Raw genomic sequence first — 27118 nt, 5'->3', positions numbered from 1 at the left:
CTTTTTTTCTTTTAAATAGCCAAAGTCTAAATCATATCAACCCAAATTTTCAAATTTCTGACAACAGACGAAACTAAAGTTTGAGCTTTGATAAAATATTTAGGTTTACAGCAAATGTTACTGAAGGACTTCAAATAGTACTTATGAAAGATATCAGAGATAGTGTTTCAACTTATTTTACAGTTTCTAAATGGACAGCAGAATTTTATCTTGGATCTGTACAGCTTCTAACTGATAATTGGCTTTTCTTGCTACTAAACAGGATAAATCACTTAGTTAAGATATGATTACATAGAATATCAGCAATACATAACGTTTTGGAAAACTTATGATAGACTGCAGCTTGTTAATCTGCTTTAATCACTTTCAATAGCATCATTCTTAATGTAACTGACAGTCATGTTGTCGTATTCTAAAAGCAATCACCAAATTTTAGCAGATGCATCTAATTTGATGAAGTATCTTCAATATTATTTGTTTAATATTTTAAACAACACAATTAGTTGTAGCTACTACTGTTTTCATTCATAAAGCCCTTTTGAAGGATAGCTTTTAATGCCAAAAGACTTTCGAAATTTTGTTTTGCTTTATGGCATTTTTTTTTTAAAACTAACGTCTGAAATTTGTACATATACTGAATGTTTTAATTAATATTTCTAATTTTACATTCATTAGCTTAACACATGCATAAACATGACCAAATTTACACACATATGTTAGCTGCATTTAAATAGAACAAAAGGAACTACAAGCAAAGATTATTTCTTTAAAATATCACTATACATAATTTAATTAGAAATTTTAGACTACTACAGAATTTTACCTATAAATTAAATTACCGTAAATTATCTATGTATAGACTGATGATTGAATTAAATTATGTATTAAATATCCTTTAGCATAATTCTTTGAAAATATATTAAATATAATGATTCTAATTTTATATCTTATCTTAAATTTTCTAATATTTACTAAAATAATATCAGAATTCTGTTGTAATGGATGGACGAGTAATAGATTTAAAAGAAGAGTTTCTGCATAAATAAAGTTAATAAGAATTTATGACGAGCCATAAAATGAAAATAATTTCCTTAATTCAAGATCACCGGCATTTATAAAAGAACTCAAGTTATTTATATGAATCCTTGTGAAACATGACATGCATTTTGAAATCTGTAAAGTAGGTACATTTCAAAACTCTAAAACACAAAATTTATAAGAATGCAAATGCCAGGTAACTGAATTATTAAAGTTCTATTAAAACAGTCATCACAAAACTTATTTTTGATATTTCTTAAAAAATGAGATACTTGAATTTTCATTTTTAAACTTAGAGAACTAATTACGAGACCAGAGAATGGCAAAAAACATTTGGTGATTAAATAATAGTATTGTCACACAAACATAACAGACTTGCATCATGTTTTCATTTTAAACAAAGACATAAAATGATAAACTTTCTTACTTCATTTTCATGGCAGCTACCCATAACATAAAAAAAGAGATCTACATTGCTTCTGTATACAACTATTAAACCATCCAGCATAATTACTTCAGCTGAAATAAAAAGGAAACACATAACTAATAAAGTATAAAATAGACACATATAGATCTACTCTTACACATGATTCACATAATGTGATTCACATAATGTGATTACTTAAGACTTTAGTATGGTACAGAATTATTTCTTACATTTTAATGCAAATTCAGTATAAGTATAGTCTGCTATTTTCAGGGTTAGTAGCTACATTTTAGTACAAAAAAATAAGCACCTACAAAAGCACCTTTCAAGCACATTTTAAGGAAAAAATAAGCACCTGTTTAATTATATATATACATAATTGCAAACCTTAAAAGAAAAATAAGACTTGACTGTAGTTTAAAGTATGAGAAATTCAGTGTTTATTAAGAGAGAATCAACAGTATTCAATCATGGAAAACAATTATAATTATTTTTAAATTTTAATTTAAAAGTTCAATTTACAGAACTAGTTTACAATAAGAGGAGGAGAACCATATGGAAAACTAAACTATTTTAGAAGATTTAATGATAAAATTTCAGTTAAAAATAAGGAAAAATAAATAATAATAAACTGCATTTATTATATTCATACAAATTACTTTAAGTCATAAAAAAAGAAACAAGATTTATGCTTTTTAATAAATAATATTTAAAATTTTTCTTTTGTCTCTTTCATTAAACATAAAGCGGGCATGCTCTCATTCATTTCACGAGCGAGCACGTGTCATAATTTTTACGACAGAATGTTTTCGTCCATTTTTACAGATTTAAACTGTTACAAATGTCAAATGTTTTATAAAAATTAAGAGCTAATTATAAAAGTAAATATTTCACATCTATTGAAATTATACATCTTTGATTATTTAAAATATATATATCATATTTGCCGGTGTACAAGACGCACTTTTTTCCTTTGAAAATAGGTCTGAAAAATGGGGTGCGTCTTATGTCGATACTCAGTTTTTGATTACTTTCATTTCTGGAAATTTTCCTTATTTACAGTTACGTGATTTTTTTTCTTGTTTCCTTGCGGTGTATGGAAATATTACAGTTACACTGAGTTCTGAGAATGCACATGTGCTGTCATTGATGATCACAGCTGGATTCGTTTAAACTTTCCAATTTTTTTGAACGACTTTTAAGTGTGTGAAATTTCTACTGTTAAACTTTCTTAAATTTGTTGGCAAGTTATGGCTCAAAAACAAGGTCGGCATTTCTATATCATAGCATACAAGTTACGTGTGGTAGCTTATGCTGAAGAACATGGAAACAGAGGACAATTTGTTGTATGAGGACTCAGATGCTGATTTAGATGAAGTTTCAAGTGACTCTTCATTTAGCTCTGAAGATGAGTGTCTGGATTTTGATGAAGAAGATTAAAATGTGTTCTTTCCTAGATAGATTGAGTATTTGCAGAAAGTATTACTTTGTATTTGTATCACTTTATATTTAAAATACCGTAAATTCATTATAATGATCAATAATAAAGTTTTATCCTTCAAAAATGTGTATAAACAATAGGGTGCGTCTTGTATGCCTGCAAATATGGTATATATACTCTAACTAAAGTAAAAGAAATTAACAACTACTTATTAATGAAGAACAAAATTACTACTTTGCACACACAAAAATCTATTGAAGGCGAACAAGACAAAGTTCAGAAAAATTCCGAATGTTTAATGTAAGAAAACTAATATACTTCTCTGCTTTATGAGCTTCTAATTAGTATGTTCATCATCCATACATTCCAGACATTGTATTTTTGTAAGCGAATGTCACCCGCAGGTATATCTGCTGCCCCTATAGCATTTCATGGATGCTGTTGGATCGTTTCCTTTCTTTTACACACAAACTGCAAGTTCCTCGTTTCAGTAGATGCTGCTCGGTTGTTTTTTCAGAAGGCAATGCATAATTTATATTTAGAAATATTGAAATATGTAGCAATGAAGAGATTTTGGCTCAAGCTGTAAGGTGTTCTTTCAAAACAGTAGAGTTTTTATAAGTTTTTCAAGAAAATTCTTTGACTGTGTTGATTATCAGGTTTTTTTAGCAAGTATAAAACTTGCGCATTTGTTCTGGCAATGTTCATGACTGTAAAAGACTGCACAGGCCATCTCCTTGTTATCCATGATACTGAGCCCCCATCTTGTCAACAATATCGACCTCTCCCTTTTGTAGAGTATTAAGATAATTTCAGGTTTATCGGTGTCATTATCAATATTTGGTGTGTCATGCATTGCTGAAAGCAATATAACAGCTCTGCTTTTACGAGGAACATATGAAACAAGAGTTTTACCTTTTTGAAAGCTAAATATACTCGACCAAACCATCCTTTTTTTTTTACATGGCAAAATGGTGGAATTTGTGTTCGTTTTCAGAGTTTCCTACAAATGTCAGGTTTTTTTTTTTCCTTGGCAGTAAGTAATCAGCGAAAGGAATACTTGAGTAATAATTGTCCGTAGTTACATTTCTGCACAAAAATCAGTTAGAGTAACCAGTCTTTTAATAACATCTAGTAGAGAATTTGAAACTGCATATGGGCCATTTGGTAGTGATTCACAATAAATTTCAAGGTCATATATATAAAACGTCTTTGAATCACAGAGGGCATACATTTCTATTCCGTTTTTTGAAGGTTTACTGGAGATATATTGAATAAACTGGCAACGGCCACGAAAGGGATGCAACATTTCATCTACTGCAGCAAATTCACTCGTACTTTATCAGTTCCTTAGAAAACTGTCAAAATTTGTTTGTACAGCTGCTAGCTTATCTGTTTTAGACCTATTTTTTCTAGTTATTCTGTCATCAAATTAAAGACATCTTGTCAGAAACAAAAATCTTTTATAACTCGCAACTGCCCTTGCAGTTTGCACTCCTGTGCTATCATTTGTAAATAACTCCTTGACATTGGCGTGATGAGTTTTTCTTTTTAACTCCTCTCAAATACAATAATCCATAATATGCCATCATTTCACATCTTATAGTATCCTGGCAGTCTCTTTCTCTTGAGTATTCATGCTTCCCTCTGAGATACACTGATTTGTATATTTCATACTGATTTGTATGTATACTGATTACTCTGTATACTGATTTGTATATTTCAAAATTTCATCAATCATATTATTTACATCTATTATCTTTGTAAATGATCCAATTTCATAATCTATGTCAGGGGTTTTTAACCACGTGCCCATGTAGCTATTTTTGTGCACCCACGACTGTCCGCTTTATACTATATGCAATGCCAAAAATCGCATTAAATGCAACTATTTTGAATTTTTTTCCTTTTTAATGTAGGGTATTGTTTATGATGCTTATGATTGCAATAAAATAAAGAAATGTTTAGAATCGTTATAGTTTTTCTTTCTTTCTTTTTTTTTTTTTTACTGTGCCCACTACCATTTCTTGTTTGTCAGATGTGCCCAGACGGGGAATAAGGTTAAGAATCTATATCTTTTGCAAAACATTTCCTACCTGGAAGAACTTTCACAATATTCAACTTCTTAGTTTTGGAGGACTTGGCATATTATATTTTATGCCATCCAGTAAGCTTGTCTTTGCCAATATAAGTCTTCATCTTCAATTGATTCTTCTTCATTGTCTTCAGACATAGTTTGCTCAGACTCACTGCTTATGCAATTTACTCATTAAGTTCACTTTCACTGTCCAAAAATGCTCCTGCATCACTCCTTTCATTTTCTTCCTCAGACATACTTGAAGAATACATGGGATATCTTCCCATTTTACAAGTTTTGTGGACATGTTGTGAAAATTATACAAAATATATAGTTTTAAACTTTGCACAATAAATTAATAACACAGTATAATGTACATAAAAAACATTATTATAAAAACAAAACTTTAAAAGACGTAAAAAGAATAATTATTAAATCTACTAAAAGAATGGGCCGCACATCAGAAATTTTACGAACAAAGTACAATACTGCATAAAACTTAATCGAAAACTGAAACTTGACCTTGGAAACAGGATAAATCCATTTCATCTCAAAGGGATGAAATGCACAGAGGAACAGCAATGAACAACAGACATCTTCTATGGTGTACATAACTGTTTTTTTAAGACATAGCGCGTTTGTCATAAAATTTGCGCATGCACGCCCACTGTAAGGTTAATGTTTGAATCCAGTTCTCTTAACAGAGTTTGTTTTTCACATAGTTTTTAACATTTCATTGGATTTATTTCAAAGACCTAAGTCTTTTGTAACTTCAGCCTTTTCAGCAAGTTCATTTGCTTTATTTTCAAGCAGTTCAACTTCTCTTTCTAAGAGAGTATTCTTTCCTTTAAGAGAAATCAATTCAACTCTTTTTTTTTTTTTTTTAAATCTTGAATAATCCCCCCCCCCCAAATATAACTGGTACTGTGAATAAGCTGATGAAGCTGCCGCTCTCATCTGTTTTGTAACTGATACACTGTGTATACCAACAGAATGTTTCACATAATCACACACTATGCATTCAATGTATGAATTTTCTCCCAGATATTCTGTTTCTATATCTTTATTGATACTAAATCCTTGTTCAACAAAGGCTTGCCCATGGGAAAGAATAATGATCATTTTAAATGTTTCCCGTAACTTGAAGTATTTTTCATTAGTGAATGTATACAAAAAAGCATCTAATCTTTTTTTTTTACATCACATATTTTAAATTCTGTAAGGTAATGACCGGACAAAATTTTCAACGAAATCGGAATATTCCAAAAGAATGTTACCCTATTGTTCTGCAATGCAACCTTTTTGGGAAAAATTCATAAGTACACTTTTCATTTTCTTGTACGCTTTTGCACCATATACTTCAGATACACAGAAATAACATTTCGAATTAGTGAATAATTGACTGGACATTTCTCCCATCAGCTTTTCAAGTAGCTATAAAATATAAGTTTGTGAGTCACATTTAAGAAAAAGGTAATCTTTATCCATGATTTCTTTTTTAGCGTATAAATCTTGCAAGAGCTTATCAGCCCTAAATCTTAAACTAATTGCGCTTTTTTCATTAACAATACCATGCTCAGAAAAAATCAAAGTTACACAAATATTTCAGTGATGAACTGATTTTTAACATGCACTCTTCATAATTTTGAAATGCTGCAAAAGTTGTTTTACTTATTTGTGTAAATAAATAAATAAATAAATAAATAAATAATAATAATAATAATAATAATAATAATAAAAGAACAAGTGATTCATCATAGGTACAGTTTCAAAAAGAGTTTGATCAATTCATCCACACAAATGAGAAGGGAAAAAAAAGGAATTTTGTCTTTAATTGCACCTCTTATCATTTGATATGATTTGCAAGTTATTTTTCCATATTTCCCATTCTCAATTAGCTTGACATAATCTTTTATATCTTTCAAATTTTATACGCATGCAAATATATTGGCACATTCTCCAGCCACCTATAGTAATAAAATTTCAATGGCAAAGTCTTATGCACACTCGCTGTTAAAAAAATCTTCTTGACATGCTGGAGAATCTTTGAATAAATGGTACAGTTCCCTAAATTAGAAGGTATATCTCAGCTTGTAGTGGATGCTCATTTACGGTAAACATTGTTCAATATATGCAAGCCACAACTACTAATAGATATACATTCAATGCCATATTCCTTTTTCAATTCATGTTGGGCAGTTTCATAAAACTTCCAGTTTACAGCTGGTCTATCGATACTTATTTATAGCAGCTTTTTTATATCCAGGCATATATAATCATATTTTTTAACTGTCATTTGAAAACTTTCATATTAGCAGCGGTTTCATGCTTCATGAAAACAGATATCAAAAATCGAATACCTTATTTTGGTCAGACTGCCAATATCTAATATGCAAATCTAATTGCTTTAGCTTCTTAAATTTTCATACATGAGACTGAAAATAAGGTGTTATTTCAAAAAGGCAGAGATAAGGAAGCTTTCTCTCACTACAAGAAAAGTGCCTTGCTATAGCACTGCCAGGGAACATACTTGAAAAAAGTTTGCCCACGTCACTGCTAGATCTATAAGAGTAATGAGTTGTCACCACTTTCAAACACCACACAATTTCAGTATCCAAAATATCTTTTGAAGCTCCTACAGCATCATCTAAAGTATCTAAATTTGACGAAGCACAAATAACAATTGGGAAACTGGAAGGTTCAACACTAGCAGGATTTGATTTGGGGAAAAAGCTTCTTATTCCACCAATGTCTACATTTTTCCCTTTCAGAAATTTTTTATGCTTGGCACCTAGAAATAAATAGAATTTATTGCACATTTATTTTCCCACTCATATTATTAATACTGAAATCAGAGAGAAATTGCTTCATGCAGTCATCGTTTCTACAGTAAAATCTAAACTAACCGGCATGCTCGGAAATTGACGATTGCCAGATATCTGAAAATTCCGGACAGTCGAGCATAACTAGAAAGAGAAGGAGGTAGATTGTAGCCATTTTATATATTTTTCGGCTAAATAATGCTTTGATCTGTAAGATAACACATGTTGTTCTTGATTAAAAAAAAAAAAAAAAACTATAATCTGTAGCTCAGTTATCCCCATAAACATATAGATTGTAAATATATATATTCATAAACATAAAATTCATAAACATAAAAGCCCAAAGAAACTGAAAAATATTCCATTCAGCAAGCACAGTAAAACTCTTTTAAGTGCTCTTATAAACAAATCCTAGATTGAACATCAAAACTAATTAATTATCTTCGAAAAATATAGTAAACATTATTGTGCAATATGCACACCTTAATTCTTCCACATGTGATATTGGAATCAACAGCTGCTGGTATTTGGAGGATACAAAACTAAATAGAGGAAAAGAAAGAGACAAATCTGGAGTGTTTTTCCTTCTAATTTTGAACAGACTGCGTTAAATTTCCGGAACAGAATCACACTTCACTTGCGTTAGTAGTTTGCAGAACTTTTAGTCCTATTCAATCCAGATAGGAAAGGTGACCCCCCCAAAAAAGTCCCTTGCTTGTTTTGCTGCGAGCTGTTACAGTTTTATTCAGGATTTTTCAGAGAAAGGGGAGGATTTGGAATCTTAGGAACCCTCACTTCTGTACTGTGTAATACATTGCAAAAAAAAAAAAAAAAAAAAAAAAAAAAGAGAGAGAAAGCCATGTAAGCCTCAAATTCACAACTTTGAAGATATATGTGAAAAGCAGAATAGCAAGGGGGAATTGAAAAGCATGAAAAAAGCTTTTCGAAAGCTTGAAAACGAAAATTTTTAAAATAAATAAATCGGCAGTCCATAGGAGATTTTAATTCTAAATTTCACACATTAGAATTAATGATAATTAAATAGAAAAAAGTTTACTTACTAGTCTCGCGACGCCATGAACCAGACATGTTTTCATGATATTCGTATTCTAACTCAATTTGACTTTTATGGCAATCCGACCTTGGTATTTTCACAACTTTACTGCAACCGCAGGCACATATGAAGACATTGCGAACATATTCCCAATCTTTAAGCCATTCAGAATATTCTTCCATATAAAGCCAATCTGTGTTAAAAACATACTTACCCATTTTTTGAAGTTTATCTATACTTCAGCATTTACTGGAAATATATTATTAAAATATTCATATATGTGCTTATAATGTAAGCATAACGATCATAATAAATGCGTCATCATTTCGACCACATAGAATTAGAATGCAAATTATTAAAATTTTGACAGAAATTAAAACATCTATAGTTTGTGGGTAGGACCAGAATTTTCTACCCATTTCACAATTCTTTGTCCAATGGAACAATGTACACCTGTTTCTTTTCGCGTGAATCAAAGGTTACGTTAACGCAAAGCAAGGGGAGGAAAACTATTTCCTGTAGTATGATTCCCCATCTGATGCTCCAGATAGGAATAAAAAGTTGTTTATTTAGTTTTGGATTTGGGGAGGGGGGAATATAAAATAAAATAAAAAGTACTAAACACAAAAAATATATGCTTTAGAGAAAAAGTAAGCACCTATAAGAGACTTAATAATTTATTTTCATATATAAGGACTTGTAAGCACTTGTATGGACCGTTATGCATTGTAATATTTTGTTATTTTAACAAATAACTAACTAATAACTAAATTTATTATTGAAGTGGCAACGCCATCTTTGTATGATGTAACCGTTGCTCAGCAACACAAGAAATTGTTTTAAAAATGAGATTCTGAAGTTTGACCAGCTAGCAGTTGTATGAAAATTTTGTAACTAACAGACTATATTCAAATTATCTATCTCCGTAAATTAAAAATAAAATTTATGTTTTACTAAGAAGATTATCTTTCTCAATTGCTACAAAATATAACAGTCTTATTAAATTGGAGGTTCCACCGAGATACTGGAAATTAGGAGTGCAATTATCAATTTCGATGGTGCTGGTCTCCTAATCCCAGTAATCTGCTCAAATTTTTAGAACAAGTTTTCTTAATACCAACTGCCAAGTTTGTTTATTTCAAGGAGAAATGGATGTCAGAAGTTTGCCGTTTTAAAGCCAGACTTTGAAGCGGATCATTCAAAGGTTATCTTCTGTGCTTCTATAAATTGCGTCCGAGCTAAGAATTGTCAGAACAGGATATAGCATTTCACAATTATATTTAAATAGTGTAAGTTTTTGTGTAAAATAACTAATACAGTCAAAAGTCGTTAATCCGGACTCGTCGGGACTTCGGCAATTCCGGATTATCGATTTTTCCGGATTATAGATCATCATTTTAAATCTGGTAAGATGGCATGCAGAAATTACAAAATTAAAAATATGAAACCTTAATTTATGAAATAAAGAACAATTATGATCTAAAGGGTATCAAAATTTACAAAAAGAAAAAGCTTAATATTTATTTGTTTACTTTATTAAACATTTCTTTCAATGTAAGTTGTTTAAGTTACTTCGTTTCATGTGATAATACTTTCTCTTTAATTCTCTTAAACAGACATAATTTCTTTAGTTACAAAGTTCCGCTGTTCAAGTCCTATAATTGCTGTGTTGAGAATACCGACTAATTTGTCAATCGAAATTTTTTCGTTTTCAATAACCTCTGGGTCACTTTCTTCACTATTGGAAGCGAATTATAATGACGAGGAACTTACATCTGCCCTGACGATAAGGATAGTGCTGACAGATCAACTTCCAATTCATTGCGCGCCGCGGCGTGAAATTGATAAACAGATTTCAGATTTCGAAACATACTTTCGCTTTGTTGATTCTTTACATATTAGTAAATATATATCGGAAATTCTATTTGGCATAATTGAAAGTTCAAGCTTACTTTTATAAAATTGCTCTAACAGTCTGCAAAAAATAATAAGCCGGATCCAATTCGAAGATTAAGGAACAAACTGAATTAGATAATTTTAGCTTAGCTTATACCGTCCGTTACACATTAAACGCGCATGCGCAAATGAATATTCGCAGCCGTAAAGGTCTTACGCGCACTCATAAACGCCTGTGGTCACACGTGAATGCGACGCATGCACAGAAAGTTTGTAGCTTTGAGGTCCGGATTTTATATCATTCCGGATTATGGGTGTCCGAATTAACGACTTTTGACTGTACTTAAAATTTTAAGGTTAAATTATAATTGATATTGTGGTAAAAAAAGTTTTTTGAATTATTATTTAGCCTTTACTGTTATTTGTATTGAATTTTTATGTTGATAGTTGAATATGTGTAAGGCATTCCGGCATTTATAAATAAAAAAAAAAAAAAAAAAAAAAAAAAAAAAAAAAAAAAAGAACTACTAGCTGTGTTTGAATTTGTTGCCAAGCAGGCGCGTGGAAAATAAGTAGTAACGTCAAACTGACGCAGTGTGATTTGATTACACTGCAGAGTTGGCAAAAGTCTTTTGTGGTAAATATTAACATCATCCCGACGTATTTCAGATTGTATATTGTAAAAATTGTACTTCCAAACAAAAATTGTTTCTGTTATTGCCAACCAGGCGTGGAGATAGTAAAATTGTCAAACTGACGTGGGTAAAATTCCATTGTATTGCCCAACTGGCAAAGGTGTTTATATAGTTATAGTTAACGAGGCTTGTGAATAGTGAGTTAAAACGTCAACCCGGCGTAGTATTATATTATTTTGTGTCAAGCTGGCAAAGTTGTTTAAATAATTCTCTCTAATTGGTTAGTGTGAATTTCATATTTGACAAATTAAGTCTCGCCAGAAATTATAGACTTTTAATACAAGTACGATTTGTAAGATTGAAATTTAAGGAAAGCTTATTAAAGGTAACTTGTTCAACATGTCATTCTTAGCTAGGAGGAAAAAACAGGATTTAAAAGTACTGGCAGAAGAGTTAGGTTTAACCGTGAGATCTGAATTTAAGACTGCTCACTTGCATAAATTGATTACTGAAAGTCCTGGTTATGATGAGGAGTTTACTCAAGAACTACTGGCTGCAACTAGAGAAGAAAGGGAAAGAAAGGAAGAATGCAAAAGAGAAGAAAGAGAAAAGAACGTGAAAGAGAGAGCATATTAGAGCCTTTGAGCTGTAGAAACTACGCAGTTACCTGAGCAGCCTTTAAAAATCAGAATTCACAATGTCATGCCACATTTCAACCCTAGTATTTCTGGTGTTATTTGAGCGTCAAGATAAAATTATGAATATACCTGCTGAAAATCAAACGACTCAACTTATTTCATTGCTGCCTCCTGATATTGTTCAGCTTATTGCTAGAGAACCAGAAGAGGACGCGAAAAAGTATGACTATGTAAAAATTTTACTGTTACAATGATTTAAATTGAGTGCGAAAAAATTTCAACAACTATTTAATAAACACCAAAAATCTACTGAAAGTACTTGGTATGATTTCTACTAAGAATTAAAGAATTATTTAGAAGGATGGCTTAACGGATTAAACATTAAAACTTTTGAACAGCTAAAAGATCTCATGCTGGTTGATTAAATTAAAAAGTGTACTTCTCCTGATTTCAAAGAACATTTAACAGATGAATGGACAACCATAATTTCATGTACTGAGATGGTTAAGAAAATTGAAAATTTTGAAGATGTAAGAAAAACAAAACCAAAATTTTCTCCCAATCAGACTGAGAAAATTAACAAAGGATCATTTAAACCTCGTTATGATAATTTTGTGAAAAAAACAGAGCATCCACCACATTTTGATGATTCAAAATACCAGAAAGATCATCGACAAAGAAATTAGTTCCAAAACAAAAACCAAGAAAATTCATATGACAAAAGATGTCGACCACGTTGTTTCGAGTGTGGGTCATATGAACATTTTAAGCCTCAATGCCCTCGCTTAAAACCAAATGAAAAGGTAAATTGCATATTTTCGAATGATGATTACTACGCCGGGTTGACGTTTTAACTCACTATTCACAAGCCTCGTTAACTGTAACTATATAAACACCTTTGCCAGTTGGGCAATACAATGGAATTTAACCCACGTCAGTTTGACAATTTTACTATCTCCACGCCTGGTTGGCAATAACAGAAACAATTTTTGTTTGGAAGTACAATTTTTACAATATACAATCTGAAATACGTCGGGATGATGTTAATATTTACCACAAAAGACTTTTGCCAACTCTGCAGTATCATCAAATCACACTGCGTCAGTTATACATATACAATTAATGGTTTAGTTAATGGGTATGAAATGCCTATTCTTCGAGACATGGGAGCCACAGTAGATGTTATTTCTCGAAAATACATAGATAACGGGAAAATGACTGGAGAACATATCTGGGTACATAATCTATTAAATGACCATTTAGTGTGTCTACCGTTCACTGAAGTTGAAATTAATTGTGAACTTGGTCATAAAAATACAAAGGCAGCTGTTGTTACAAATGATTCTGGCAGATACGTATTGGGTAAGAAAACTGCTCAGTTGTTCAAAGATAAACAATTCTTAAATTTACAAAAGATAAATGCGGTTTTGACACGATCTCAAGTAAAACGATCTCGTGAAGAAGATCGAAGTAGAGGCACTGAAATGGGGAAACCAGAAGCACTGTCTGTTATTGAGACTGATGAAGATATTTTAATGCAAGCTGATGAGGAAGACAAAGAAATGAAGAAAGTAATTAATGTTAATTCTAAGGAATTAATTGAATCTCAAAATCAAAGTAGAGATCTAGCCTTCTTGCTTAGAGAAGCTAAAAATGAAAATTCCAGCAAGACAAATGATTTCAAAGTAAAAGAAAACGGATTGTCGGTGAAAAGGAAAATAGATAAAAAGGGAAATGAAAGGGAATTAATTGTTACTCCTGAAAAATATAGGGATCAAATGCAGAACTACACAACTTTAATGCAGAACCAAACAAATAATAGTGCTAAAACTCAGGGTAATTTAGTCAATTCTCACATTCCTAATAGTCAAGCTTCTGTCAACATTTCACAGAAATCTGACAAACAGTCTAGGCGTCCACCTCCTGGTGAGAAAACTGAAGTTATTGATATGGAAGTTGACTCACCTTATTCCTCAGGTGATTCAACTTCTATGGATAGTGTATATCAAGGATATCAAACTCGCGGCCCACAACAAATATTTTTGCAGCCCGGCCAATATATCGGCAAATAATAATATATAATAATAAAAAAACATATCGACGAAGAAAAAAATGAAATGTTTACTGCTAAGTAATTAACGATAATTTATTCAGTGTTGTTAGATTACTCACAGCGAGCTGACACACATACTACTTAAATTACAAATGCGTGTGAGTAGCTTGCGTTCAGCTACCTTCGGCTTTTGGGGGACACGTGCACTCAGAAATTGTACGCATCCCCCGATAGCCGAATGTGGCCGAACTCATGGTCTCAGTTTTCCAATCATAGTTTTGTACGATATATTGGTGCATGCACTTTATTATTACTTAATTCATATTGTTACGGATTTCATAGTTATTTTTTTATTTAGAATTGCAATTAGATTTGCTTCATGTTGCCTTAGCAACGCAGACGATTTTTGAAAAGACAGCTGCGTTGGAAGGTTAAAAATAGAACAGCGCGTGCATTTAATACCTAATAAATAAATATCTTGCAATTGCTGTTGCCATCCACAAAAATCCAGATATTTATAGATGTTTCCAGTATATTCGAGAAATTAATTATAAAGCTTATAAAAGCCGAGAACAAACAACTCATCTCAGTAGTAGCTGTAGTGTGTAGTTCTAGCGAACTGTTTGTTTACTTAATGCCATGATTGATTTGTAGCGATTTCGCTGATTAGTTTCTCTGTTTTGAATTGATTTTTGCTAAACGTTTGACATTTTGAGATATTGCTAGAATATTTTTGAAGAAATATTTCAGCATTTTGATTTATCTCTTGTGGAAAGAATAAATTTTTGTTAACTTTTTAACGTTAACTGTGTTTATTCCAGCCCTTTGTATTCAGTATGTCTATATCAAAATCAAGTGGGAGTAAAATTAAACGAAAAATCACTGACGAACATAGAATATTCCAAGTAAAATGGGAATTAGAATATTTTTGCTGTGAAATAAAAGATAAAATAATCTGCTTGATATGTAATAATACTATTAATGTACCAAAGTTATATAATATTAAACGTCATTACGAACAACACAAATCGAAATATAACAATTACGAAGGATTAATGAGAGAAGAAAAGTTGAAAGAGCTCAAGTTAGGAGTGAAAAAGCAACAGTCCATGTTTAGTAAAGTATTGCAAGAAAGTGAAGCGGCGGTACATGCAAGCTACGTCTTGTCCGAGTTGATAGCTAAACATTTGAAGCCTTTTACTGACGGTGATTTCATCAAGGAATGCCTAATGAAAGCTGGAGAAATTGTTTGTCCTGGAAATGTGACGGCTTTTCAATAAATTTCATTGTCTCGAAATACAGTTGCGGAAAAAGTTACTGATTTAGCCGCGAATTTAAGTAATCAGATCAAAGCAAAATCATCTAGTTTCGAAAGTTTCTCCATTGCCTGTGACGAGAGCACAGACATTAGTGGCAAAGCTCAATTAGCAGTGTTTCTTCATTCTTATGACAAGAATTTTAACATTTTTGAGGAATTACTGGAACTAATACCGATGCCTGGTACTACCACAAGAGAAGATATATTTACTTGTGTTTTTGGACTTCTGCAGAAATACAATCTACCTTTGGCAAAATTAAATTCTGTAGATACAGATGGCGTTCCATCAATGACCAGGAAAAACAAGGGCTTCGTAGCATTACTAAGGAAAAAACTTAGTGAAATTCACGGTTCAAACATTTATAATATGCATTGTATTATACATCAAGAAGTTCTATGCATGAAAGTAATAAATATGGAGAATGTTTTGTCATATATAAAAAAAGTTATAAATTTTATAAGATCTCGAGGTTTAAATCAGCGTCGCTTTCTTAAGTGAGTTAGATAGTGAATATTCGGGTTTGTCCTACTATAACGAGGTACGTTGGTTATCTTGCTTCAAGATACTCAAACAATTCTGGGATTTGAAAGAAGAAATATGTCAGTTTTTAAAAACGAAAAATCAAGACATAAGTTTGTTTTACGATCCAATATGTATACAAGATTTATCTTTCTTGGTTGATATAACCAAACACTTAACTGATTTAAATGTATCGTTACAAGGAAAAGATCATATCATTACGAACATGTTTGACATAATTAAAGCATTCAAATGTCAACTAGTTCTTTGGGAAAAACAACTTAAAAATGAAGATTTGACGCACTTCCCGACGTGCAGCATGAACAAATCAAGTTTAGATGATACTTGTTCGTATCAAAAATATGCAGAAAAAATTGCAAATTTTAACAACTGAATTTGAAATGAGGTTTAATGATTTTAGTTCCTTCGAAGACAATTTTTTTTTTTTTTTTTTTTTGTTTTCTTCGATTTTCTCAATAAGTATTGACTCAGTACCCAGATGTACGCAAATGAAGGTGATCGAGATTCAATGCAACTCAAATTTGAAAGCAAAATTCATTGAAGTGGGCGTGCCTGAATTTTACAAATATTTACCAGCCAGGTTTGAAAATACTCGAAAATTCGCATATGAAATTATTTCCATGTTTGGTAGCACTTATTGGTGCGAGCAGTTATTTTCAGTCATGAAAGGTAATAAGTCTCCTATTAGAAACCGTATCAATGATGCTCACCTTGGGTCAGCATTGAAAGTTATCACTGCAAACAAAATTTCTCCCAAAATAGGAAAGATAATAGCAGAGAAGAGATATCAAGTATCAGGACTTAAACATTAAATTTTTCTTGTTCTTTTCTATATAAATATATATATATGTTTATTATTGTATTATTCGAAATAAATCTATGTTTCTATGAATATTGATTTTTTTTTTGTGGCCCGCCTAAAGTTAAACCTTCTTTGTTTGGACCAAGTGTACCTATGAGTTTGACATCCCTGGTGTATATGATTATTCCCCTACCAGTACTCCAGTTCATTCTTCTCCAAAAAGCAAAGATGTGTTTGACAGTTTGTTAACAGCAGATCAAAGAACTTATGAAGGTGCTTCTAAAGCTAAGAAATTAAAAATACATTCAGAATCTAAGCACACATCAGAAAACTTAGCAAAGAGCCATAAACATGATAAAGGATACTCAAATTTACCATATTCAATGAGAATGCAAGTAACAGATAAAAACAAAAGTTCATCTCGCAACGAGTAAAAACTATCTGAAAAGAAAGAACTGACAGATTTAGCTGATTCTCAGTTAAAAATTCTAGATGAATTACCAACTTCTCTGGTTGAGATGCGAGTGAGGGAGAAGCTTTTAAAGGAAATAAACAGACAAAAGCAAGTTGTTGAACAAGTAAAACTGCCGCAAACACCTGATTTCAATGAGGCATTTATTTTGCAAACTGATGCTTCGAACTCTGATATGATAAACTATGGATGTCATTTTAGCTCAGAAAGATGAATGAGGCAATGAACATCCAGTATTACACCTCAGTAAGAAGTTTACAGAAACTGAAACAAAATACTCTACCACAGAAAAGGAATGCGACCCCATAATTTTTGCTGTAAAGAAACTGCAATGTTATTTAGACGGGTATACTAAATTCCTCATCGTGACCTATCATAATCCCCTAGTTTGGCTAAAAAATTATGTGTGTCTAAATCCACGACTTATGATATCAGCACTAGAATTACAACCCTACAATTATACTATCTTTCATCGAAGTGGTAAAAACCATAAAAATGTAGATGCATTAAGTCGTACTCCTGGCCTGATTAAATAATTTATTTCTCTCTCTCTATATATAGATAAAAAAATATTTTATTCTTTCCTCTCTTCCTGAATGTACTTTATTATGTTACTTGTTGTATTTCAATTATGTATTGTGCTGATATTTTTTATCGAGGAAAAAAAATGTAAACTTTAATTTATAAAAACATAAATTAAAGTTTATCTGGAGGAGGAAGAGGTTGTAATATTTTGTTATTTTAACAAATAGTTATATTTATTATTGAAGTGGCAACCCCATCTTTGTTTGATGTAACCATTGCTCAGCAATGCAAGAAATTGTTTTAAAAATGAGATTCTGAATTTTGACCAGCTAGTAGTTGTATGAAAATTTTGTAACTAACAAATTATTCAAATTATCTATCTCCGTAAACTAAAAATATAATTTATGTTTTACTAAGAAGATTATGTTATTTTGTCAATTGCTGCAAAATATATTACAGCACCCTGTATTTTGGCTACTACATATATAGATAGAAACATCAAAATAATCAGAATTTCATAAACAGCTTTCTTAAAATTTTTCACTGTCTCTTGCCATGGACATGATTGAAATTAGATGCTATACATAGGCATATCTGACATATGCATAGCATTTATGTGCATAATCATATGTATAGTCTACTTATAAATCTAGGTGATTATATACTTTAACTTACATTGGATAGGCATGTATTATATATGTCACTACTGCTCAAATTACAAGCAGATGGTAAGATCCATGTGGTATTCTATTTCATAAACACTGAAGGTTTTAGATTCTTATAGATAGCTCTCTATAATGACAAACTCACTTTGCACCAAAGATTCCTTTTCTTCCAGCATACAACAAACCCAAAATCGGATACATTAAAAGCTGGCAGAAATTTCATGTATAATGAAAACAAAAGCCACCTTCTATATGAAATTTTACATCCAAAACGCTCAGAGTGTGAAAATATACCATTCTATTGTACGATGTTGTGAGGTATTGTTGTCTATTGCAGTGATGTATTTCAAAGTATAATTGGTGGTACTTTGGTAGACAGTTGCATGGATTTTTGGCGATTTACTTTGGTGCATTTTTTTACAATCGTCAGCCATCTTGAAAAACACTGTTTTTATGTATTTTGTGCACAGTAAAGTATTCAAAACTTTAAAAAAATAAATATTGTTAAAAATAATGGATTAAGTTTTTTTGTTGAAAACGTCATTTTTTTAAGATGGCAGGCAAATGTAAATAAATACATTTACTACGAGTATAAAATACTAAAGTAAGGTTAAATTATTACTTTCATATAGCAAAGAAATAGAATAAAAACACCGCTATAAAAACATTCCGCCAACGTTTAATTTATTTAAAATATTACGTAAATTGAATATCAAATTAAAAACCATAGTACCAACGTTTAAAAGAATTAAAATACTACTTAAATTTAAATGCTTTAAAATAAGTAAATAAGCTACTACTAAAATAAGTAAATACACTAGAGCTAAAATGACAACTACTTTATTGCCGGTAAAAAAGGAGGAATGTCTAATCCTTTTTTTACCGTTACAGCGGTTATTTCTTCCACCGTGACCACAATACCATATATGGCCGTTCTCAAAACTGGCTCTTCTAATGATCTTAATCTGTGATCCACATTTCTAGCACTTCATTGAAGAAGCAATTAGCGAAGTTTCCTCCAAAAATTTAAAATAATTTTCCTCTGACCCTTGTAGCAATTTATAAACAAATCTTTGATTAGGAAAGCCAGGTTTGCCAAAATAAGACCTCAAAGAAAATTTTTTTTTCCCGATACCAATAATTCTTGGTACTTAACAATAACAACATTAATCTTTGAGAGGGACATATCGGTTTTCTATGAAATCTAAGGAATTCGAAGAGATGAATAATAAAATTTTAAAATGGCGCGGTAATGTACAAATATTCAGTAACTAACCAGGGAGCTGATTACAGCTCGTTAATGCACAAATATTCTGTAACCAATCAAGGAGCTGATTACATCACACCTAGAATTAAAATTATTTAAATAATCATACATAATAATATCATTTTAAAAAATGCAAAATTAAATTGTATTTTAATATTTAATAGCCAAAAATAATGTTTAAAATATTAGATTAAATTTATAGATATTAAAACCAATTACTTTTAAAGCAAGGTGACGTCAATGATTACATGATCCATAACATAAATTATACAAAATATCATAAACAATAAAAGTTTTATTTCAAATAAAAATGCAAAATTAAATTGATTTTTAATATTTAGAAGCCGTAAATAATATTTAAAACATGTTTTAAGTTTTAAACATGTTCAAGTTTTCAAGTAATTTCAAGTTAAATCTCAGTATGGAATACGAGTTTAAATGCAAGAATTATTTCAATATTATAAATAAAAAAATTCTATGTAACTGTATGCCAATATTGAAAAAAAGGTAAATCTGATAATAAATCTCAGCGACTTGTTTTGAAAAAGTGCCGTGAAAAATTATCAGCGAAGATATTCACTTTGGCTTCAGTTCTACCATTTTCGGCAACTTTATCACTTGCGCCGGCCAAATGGAAAAGTACCATAACTTGTCCAGCAATGGGTTTACCATGAGAGAAAGAAAGAGAAAAAAAAAAAAAAAAAAAAAAAAAAAAATTTGCAACCGTCTACCAAAGTAGCACTGTATAATTAAGCTACATTGTTAGTTCGATAGCAGAGAACATGAATAAGAACAAATATTGACAAAATAAAAAAACTATACCTCAAATATGCTCTATTTACTAGGAAAAGTAAAATATTAATAGAAACAAAAACTACAAATTGTAGTCATTTTTTGTTTGATTCTATTTTGGGTCTATTCCAAAGGATATAAATATGGAAACATTCTGTCGAATTATGACTGAAATAACATTTAAATAATAACTTTTACATTTAAAATAAATGTACTGAAAAGAAAAATCCAAATGCATGCTTCCACAGTCAAGATAAATGATAAAATTATTTACAAAATTAAATACATGTATTACGAAAAAATATGCTTAATAAAGTTTTCATACAAAACATAAATCACTACATAAATTACATACCATTTGCTCTCTGAGTCTTTTTGTATAAATTCTTTTCAAAAGCTTTTTGCTCCTTAGCAGTAGGGAATGTTTTACCATAATACTGTAAAGGAGGAGGGGAAAATAAACATTTTGAGAATATTCTGGTCGAATAAATATAAAATATAATAGAAAATGTTTAATTCTGTCATGATCTACATTTAAGTAAAAATTATCTCAAAAAAACCTTTAGGCTACCATTTTTATATCAAAACAATTTTTTTTAAAGCGACTGTGGCTAGTTTTTCTTTGTAAGTAACTGAATCTGTCAACAATACCTGAATTAAAAATAACTTTTGATTAAGTATTGATTCAGCTTGAAAATCACTATCAACATATATTTTACAAAATTTTCGAATTTCCACAATGCATTCAGTACATTTTAGGTTGTTTATCTCAAAAAGCAAGTGTAAGAGATCACAAAGGAGCATTAAAATGCATGCTTGTATTAGTCACATAAAGAAAGGCAGATTGTTAAAGGTTTCAGCTCAAATAAAATATTCAGTTTAATATTAAATAATTATTATTCAAATACAGTCAAAAGTCGTTAATCCGGACTCGTCGGGACTTCGGCGATTCCGGATTATCGATTTTTCCGGATTATAGATCATCAGTTTAAATCTGGTAGGATGGCATGCAGAAATTACAAAATTAAAAATATGAAACCGTAATTTATGAAATAAAGAATTATGATCTAAAGGGTATCAAAATTTACAAAAAGGAAAAGCCTAATATTTATTTGTTTACTTTATTAAACATTTCCTTCAATGTAAGTTGCTTCGTTTCATGTGATAATACTTTCTCTTTAATTCTTTTAAACAGACATAATTTCTTGTTTAGTTACAAAGTTCCGCTGTTCAAGTCCTATAATTGCTGTGTTGAGAATACCGACTAATTTGTCAATCGAAATGTTTTCGTTTTCAATAACCTCTGGGGCACTTTCTTCACTATCAGAAGCGAATTATAATGACGAGGAACTTGATTTAAATCATATCCGAGATTAAATACTACACTTAGTACGGAATTATAAACCAAATAAAATACAAACATCTGCCCTGAAGATAAGGATAGTGCTGACAGATCACCTTCCAAATCTGTTTATCAATCGTGAAATTGATAAACAGATTTCGGATTTCAAAACATACTTTCGCTTTGTAGATACAAATTACATATTAGTAAATATATATCGGAAATTCTATTTGACATAATCTTTCTAATCTATCATAATCTAATAATGACGTTTCTGCCCCTCCCTCTGCCGCAGAGCAGCGTGAAATTGATAAACAGATTTCGGATTTCAAAACATACTTTCGCTTTGTAGTAAATATATATCGGAAATTCTATTTAACATAATCGAAAGTTCAAGCTTACTTTTATAAAATTGCTCTAACAGTCTGCAAAAAATAATAAGCCGGATTCAATTCGAAGATTAAGGAACAACGCAATCTGCAACATTAATTGAATTAGATAACTTTAGCTTAGCGTATAACTCCGTTACACATTAAACGCGCATGCGCACAAACATATTCGCAGCCGTAAGGGTCTTACGCGCTCTCGTAAACGCCTGTGCGCATGCGTGAACGCGACGCATGCGCAGAAAGTTTGTAGTTTTGAGGTCCGGATTATAGATCATTCCGGATTATGGGTGTCCGAATTAACGACTTTTGACTGTATCATAAATAAATACATTTGGTATTTCACAATACACTTATAAATGCACTTTTTAATTTTCTACAATACAATGCAATGAAACAGTACTGACAAGGAAAAGCACCATGTTGCCAAAATGTATTTATTTATAAAGCAACCCATGGCATAGCAAGAATTTGTCAATCGAAATGTTTTCGTTTTCAATAACCTCTGGGGCACTTTCTTCACTATCGGAAGCGAATTATAATGACGAGGAACTTGATTTAAATCATATCCGAGATTAAATACTACACTTAGTACGGAATTATAAACCAAATAAAATACAAACATCTGCCCTGAAGATAAGGATAGTGCTGACAGATCACCTTCCAATCTGTGGCGTGAAATTGATAAACAGATTTCGGATTTCAAAACATACTTTCGCTTTTGAAAAAATAAGCAATTATGATTTCTTCTATTTTCAGCAACAGAATGGATTAGCTACATGGAATTTTTTTACTTTTCTCCATATGTTAAATGTGAGTAGGTTTTCTTAGAAAGCTTTCCAAAAATTAAATATCTTGGCAGTGCTTTCATAAAATTAATAAACCTAAATTCAGGGCCAACCGCAATATATTTGGAGCTTTCCCCAAATCAAAAGTAGTGACAAGACAGAACATTGTGCAAAAAATACTTTTTGATGTTTTAAAAATATCTTGATTATTTATACGAAGCAAACTCTGAATTAATTTTACTTGGATTTGCAAACAATTTTATGCTAAAATAAAACTTTCGAGACAGTCTCCTTTTACTCTGGGAGTGAAAGCTTCCTGGAGACTGCCAATTCATGAATAAAAAGTTTCTTTCTTTGCCAGCTCCAAGCCTAATCATTCACAGAAGGGCTGAACATATGGGCAAAAATATCTCTTATATGTGTTAATACCTCAGCAAAGAGCAATTGCATTGAATGGAAGAGAATACGTTTGTTTATTTGTAGACAACTTTTTTCTTCAAAATTCAAGGGAATTATTTTATATTTTCAACTGATTGAAGCATTTGGAAATTAAGCAGGAAGCAATTAAGTCATGAGTGAATTAGTCATTCAGAAGTATTTAGTCATTAGTGAACTTTAAATTTTGTTAATTTGATTATGGCAAAACACTTAAGGCCTATCTGTCTAGTCACAGGACTTTCTAAGGAAAACTGTCCGATATCCATGTTATAACATGGGAAAAGTCACAAAAATGTCCCTGCATCCAGCCTGTTTGCTTTGAACCAAACTACCAATGTTTAATGACTTTACCATTTGGCCTTTGTCTAGCCAAATGTGTTTTAAGAATAGTTTGCTTTCCTCAAAAGAACTGAAACAGAAGAAATCAAATAATAATGTAACTGTAATATAAGAAAGTTCTGATTCATTTAATTCTCTCAGATAATTTATTCTGAAAATATCAAATTTCTAATATATAATTCTGGCAACTGTATCTTTCTACATATCGCAAGTTCTTAAACTTGCATACACAATCCGAGATCCGGATTTCCAATATCTGGAATAATCTAAAATACAGACCTTAAAGCCACATACATAAAATTATTTTTAGGATATTTTTTTATGCTTTACGCATGCGCATTTGATTTTTTAACCCTGTAATAAAATATGTGGAGAATCCTAATTTTTAATTTCACTTCGATACTAAATAAAATACCTCGTTATTGAATAAACAATAATTTTAGCATAAATTTGTGTGATCAATAATTTGACTCTGTAAATGTGTATGTGCTTCGCATACATCTCAAACCGAAACATTCTACACTGAAACATCGTTGATTTTATAACTACTAATATTTTATACCCCTGATGCCAACCTGGCAAATCACTAATTATTGTATTTTTATTTCATCACTGCCTGTTTATCAACACATGACATTTTGAGTAATGACTCATTCAGCAATTCCTAAACAATTTTTATCATATTAGTAATTGAATAACAAAGAGTACAGACACCTTTTATGTTGATATTATACTTGGCGATGATTACAGATTTAAGTTAAATGTACTAAATGTTGACGAGGAAACATTTAACAAAAATTTCTTTCCATATGCTAAAAAACATATTTTGTTAATGATACTCACAAACCAAAAGATTACATTTAGTGCTATTTGAATTAAGAACAACTGATTTTTTATTTACATAAGCCCAGAACCTGCACCAGAGCTCGTATGGCCGCACCGGGTGGCAGAATTTAGGGAAGACAAAATTTTTGGAATTTAGAGAAGCACCAAGTAACAAAATTAAGAGGTGATAAAATTTTTAGAATTTAGGGTAAGCACTAGGACCCAAAATTAAGGGGCAGCAAAAATTTAGAACTTAGTGCTTGGTACCAGAATTTAGAACCCGCAGAGACTACATCCAGCAGCAAACTATCTAGTGCCAGCCCTCAGTAAGCTTAAGTATATGTAGGAATTTATTCATTCATGCCTTAAGCATGTGCAATAAAACAGATGTATAACCAAATTAATAGAATTCAAGTTTAATTTTCTTCAGTGCACGATAAAAGCAAGACAAAATTTTATGGAACAACTTGCCTTTCATCGCCAATCTCAAGCTACATAGCCAATAATGTATGACAGATGTTAAGCTAAGCTAAAACTATACTTTATTGATTCCAAAGAATTTCAGTTAATATAGTAGATTCTGTTCCTTAACTTTCTGATTAGATCAAGCTTATTTTTGGCAGGCTGTTATAATTACAGCAATTTTATGAAAACTAAACGTTTGAACTTTCGCTTATGTCAAAAAGAATTCTAACTCTGGAGTTGCAAAAGGATCTGTAAAGCAAAAGCATATTTCAATGTCCATAAAACAAAAAGTGGCATTGCTGCAAAAAATGGATATAGGTATATCCATCTTCGAATTATGCAAGAAGTATGGTATTAGAAAGTCAACTACATATGATATAACAGAAAGAGAAACTTTTTGTGGATTCTAACAATCTTTACAGTAAAGTCTCCAACTTGTGTCAAAGATTCCAAAGCTAGACTTACAATTTTTGCATGCACAAATGCTGCAGGAACGCACAAGTATAAACTTTTCGTAAATGGAAAAAATACACGACCTCAAGCATTTAAAGGAGTAAAGATTTTCTTCATTATATATCATGCAAATAAAAGACCATGGATGACACAAGTTAATGCACGATTGGTTTGAAAATCATTTTATGCTCGAGGCTCAGCAAAATTTGAATTCTCTTGGTTTACTTGATGATGCAGAACCACTTGCAAGAAATAACAGAAAAATTATTTGTTGTGCTAAAAGTGAAGACCATGACAAATTGCTGATTGAATGGGTCAGATAACATCGTATGACAAGTCCAATACTAATGGCTCAAGCCAAAATATTTCATGAAGAAATGAACTTAAATCTTAGTGCACTTACTCAATAGATTGGTTAACCAAATTTTAAAATCGTTGTGGTATAATGCAATTAAAAATTTCAGGTGGAAAAGCTTCAGCTGATACGGAAGCTGCTGAACTATTTGCAGATGAATTCATTGAACTCATTAATAGTGAAATGTTATCTCCAGGACAAATTTACAGTACTGATGAAACTGGTCTTTTCTAGCAATATGTTCTGCGAAATACCTTGGTAATCTCTACAGAAAAGGCTCCAACTTGTGTCAAAGATTCCAAAGTTAGACTTGCAATTTTTGCATACACAAATGCTGCAGGAACGTACAAGTGTAAACTTTTCATAATCGGGAAAAATACATGACGTCAAGCATTTAAAGGAGTCAAGATTTTCTTCATTATATACCATGCAAATAAAAGACCATGGATGACACAAGTTAATGCACAATTGATTTGAAAATCATTTCATACCCGAGGCTCAGCAAAATTTGAATTCTCTTGGTTTACTTGATGATGCGAAAATTGTCCTGATCGTAGATAACTGTTCAGCTCATATTTCACTCAGTTTTAGTGAAAGATAATGTATCCATGTTATTCTTTAATCCAAACTGTACGCCCATCATTCAGCTTATGGATATCGGAATAGTGCACACGCTGAAATGCAAATATAAAGTACAGTTTTAAAATCCACATTATATTTCCTGAATAAAGAATACTCAATAATTTTTAAATATTTTAGCATGACATCTGCTGTGTGGAGCATCACAAGATTGTGTGAGGATGTGCCTCCAGATACTTTAAAAAATGCTTGGCATAATTTATAGCCAGTTACCATATTTCAAGGTGAGGATGATGAAGATGATATCCGCAACTGTAGGTTTTCAGATATCGCAAATCATAGGTGAAATTTTCCAATTAATGGATTTTGTAAAGAAATGTGGAGAAGAGGTAATAAATGAAGATGATATATCAGAAGTTTTTCATTGACATGACAATGCTTCAATCATCAATCAATTAATGAATGGTGAAACCTATAGTATGGTTCTAGATGCAGAAAATACTGTTAGTAATAGTGAAGAAAGTGACAGAGAGGTTATTGAAAAAGAAAAAATCTGATGTGTACACCACATGACTTCCTCGTACGGAATATTAAATTATACGCATTTTTTCTTGCATTTTATTTAAACTTATTAGATTGAATTAAACCTACTTCGCCGACAGCGCATAAACCACAATAGAATAAA

At 31.2% G+C, this 27118-nt stretch overlaps 1 protein-coding gene across 2 annotated transcripts in view; it reads right to left on the bottom strand.

Annotated features, from left to right (window-relative positions):
- Positions 1-27118, bottom strand: part of zetaCOP (COPI coat complex subunit zeta) — a 63816-nt gene that overhangs the window by 19189 nt on the left and 17509 nt on the right. The window contains exons 3-5 of one of the 2 annotated variants that reach the window (XM_085812135.1): positions 20819-20900; positions 8867-9052; positions 1466-1557 (exon numbers count right to left, since the gene is read on the bottom strand). In XM_085812135.1, coding sequence (XP_085668261.1) covers positions 1466-1557; positions 8867-9052; positions 20819-20900 — 360 coding nt within the window. The remainder of the gene's footprint in view (positions 1-1465; positions 1558-8866; positions 9053-20818; positions 20901-27118) is intronic. The other variant, XM_085812136.1, reaches the window with a different exon arrangement.

Source organism: Stegodyphus dumicola, chromosome 2 (genome assembly GCF_044657685.1).
Source record: "Stegodyphus dumicola isolate Sdum_Otavi_A_Nest chromosome 2, ASM4465768v1".
In the NCBI taxonomy this organism is placed as follows: Eukaryota; Metazoa; Arthropoda; class Arachnida; order Araneae; family Eresidae; genus Stegodyphus; species Stegodyphus dumicola.
The sequence above is the reverse complement of the archived record's forward strand: the minus strand, read 5'-3'. Positions and strand labels throughout refer to the sequence as shown.